Genomic DNA, 1,566 nt, shown 5'->3' on the forward strand with positions numbered 1-1,566 from the left:
AGCTGTCTCTCCTCCAGGGTCAGAAGCCCGAGATTGAACGGGCTCCCTCTCAGAAGCAAAAGAGAAATAGCAAGGTTCTAAACCTTAAAGTTTCACAAATACTTACAGATATATTAATAAATGTTGAGGCCACTCCTCATGTAGGATGAAAACTATGAATCTCCAGGACATAGATATCCTGTTCATGTGGTTACAATTCAGCTGTTGGTCCATATTGGCATACTGCGTATCAAATTAAGTTGTCTTTGTCAAAGACGTCAGGAATTTTATAGCCCTTTTGTATGAACAGTATTGAGGGTTAAGGTGATTCTAAAAAGACAAATCCATCAGAAATCTCAGTCTATGGCCTCAGCAATACCCTCTCTTCCATTGCAACCTCTTCAAGGCATCTTTGATTTCTTTGTTTCTCAGACTGTAAATCAAAGGATTCAACATGGGAATCATCACTGTATAGAAGACCGATGCGAATCTGTCGAAGCTGGAGGAACCTCCAGAGCTGGAACTCAAATAGACAAATATACCTGAGGTGTAGAAGAGGCTCACTGCCGTCAGGTGGGAAGCACAGGTGTTGAAAGCTTTGGATCTGCCTTTCACGGAAGTGATCTTCAGGATGGAGATGACAATGTAAACATAGGATATCATGATAAGAGAAACATTTAGTATCCCAAAGATCATTGTCGATAAAGCAGTGAAGATTTGTGCAGAGAACGTGTCGGTGCAGGACAGAACTAACAGCTGGGGCATGTCACAGAAGAAGTGGTTGATGACATTAGGCCCACAGAACTGGAACTTCGACATGAAACACAAATAGAATATAGAACCAGAGAGTCCAGCCACGTAGGATGCCAGCACCATCCGACCACAGAGAGCGGGCGACATGATGGAGGAATAGAGGAGTGGGTTACAAATGGCAGCATATCGGTCATAAGCCATGGCGGTCATGAGGCAAGACTCACTCAGCCCCATGGTTGAGAATACGAAATTCTGAATCACACAGTCCACATAGGTGATAATTTTCTGCTCCCGGAAGAAGTCGTAAAGCATCTTGGGGGCTGTGGCAGTCACATAGCAGATGTCCATGAAGGACAGGTTACTGAGGAAGAAGTACATGGGGGTGTGGAGGTGGGAGTCTATTCCTATTAAGATGATGAGCGACAGGTTACACGTCAGGGTCAAAATGTATATCACCAGGAATACAGCAAAAAGTACTGCGATGATTCTGGGAAAATCTGAGAATCCCAAGAGGATAAAATAAGTGATCTCTGTGATATTGCCTCCTCCAATCATTGGCTTGACACTCCTAAAATCAGAAAAGTGACCAGAGGATATATTCTCTACTTGTGACATGGTAGCATTACAAGCCTCATATACAACATATTTTCCCCCACTGAGCACTGGAGAAGTGGAAATGCTTAGGGTCCTAGGGAAAGACCCCAGCTTTTCATCTTGAATTGTCAAGAAGTGCCTTCTCAGTGTTCCATGGACTCTACAGTCCATGGACTGCTCCAGGCCAGAATACTGGAGTGGGAAGCCTCTCCCTTCTCCAGGCGATCTTCCCAACCCAGG

The 1,566-nt window shown here is 44.4% G+C and overlaps 1 protein-coding gene across 1 annotated transcript; it reads right to left on the minus strand.

The window, feature by feature from the left end:
* Nucleotides 1-348: 348 nt before the first annotated feature.
* Nucleotides 349-1,290, minus strand: LOC122450439 (olfactory receptor 5AN1-like). The gene has a single exon (XM_043482789.1). It carries the CDS (start codon nucleotides 1,285-1,287, stop codon nucleotides 349-351), a length of 939 nt encoding a protein of 312 aa, XP_043338724.1. The 5' UTR covers nucleotides 1,288-1,290.
* Nucleotides 1,291-1,566: the final 276 nt, after the last annotated feature.

This window comes from Cervus canadensis, chromosome 11 (assembly GCF_019320065.1).
Source record: "Cervus canadensis isolate Bull #8, Minnesota chromosome 11, ASM1932006v1, whole genome shotgun sequence".
In the NCBI taxonomy this organism is placed as follows: domain Eukaryota; kingdom Metazoa; phylum Chordata; class Mammalia; order Artiodactyla; family Cervidae; genus Cervus; species Cervus canadensis.

Coding starts and splice junctions, on each gene's coding strand:
- LOC122450439 (XM_043482789.1), bottom strand. CDS start 1,287: ATGATTGGAGGAGGCAATATCACAGAGATCACTTATTTTATCCTCTTG.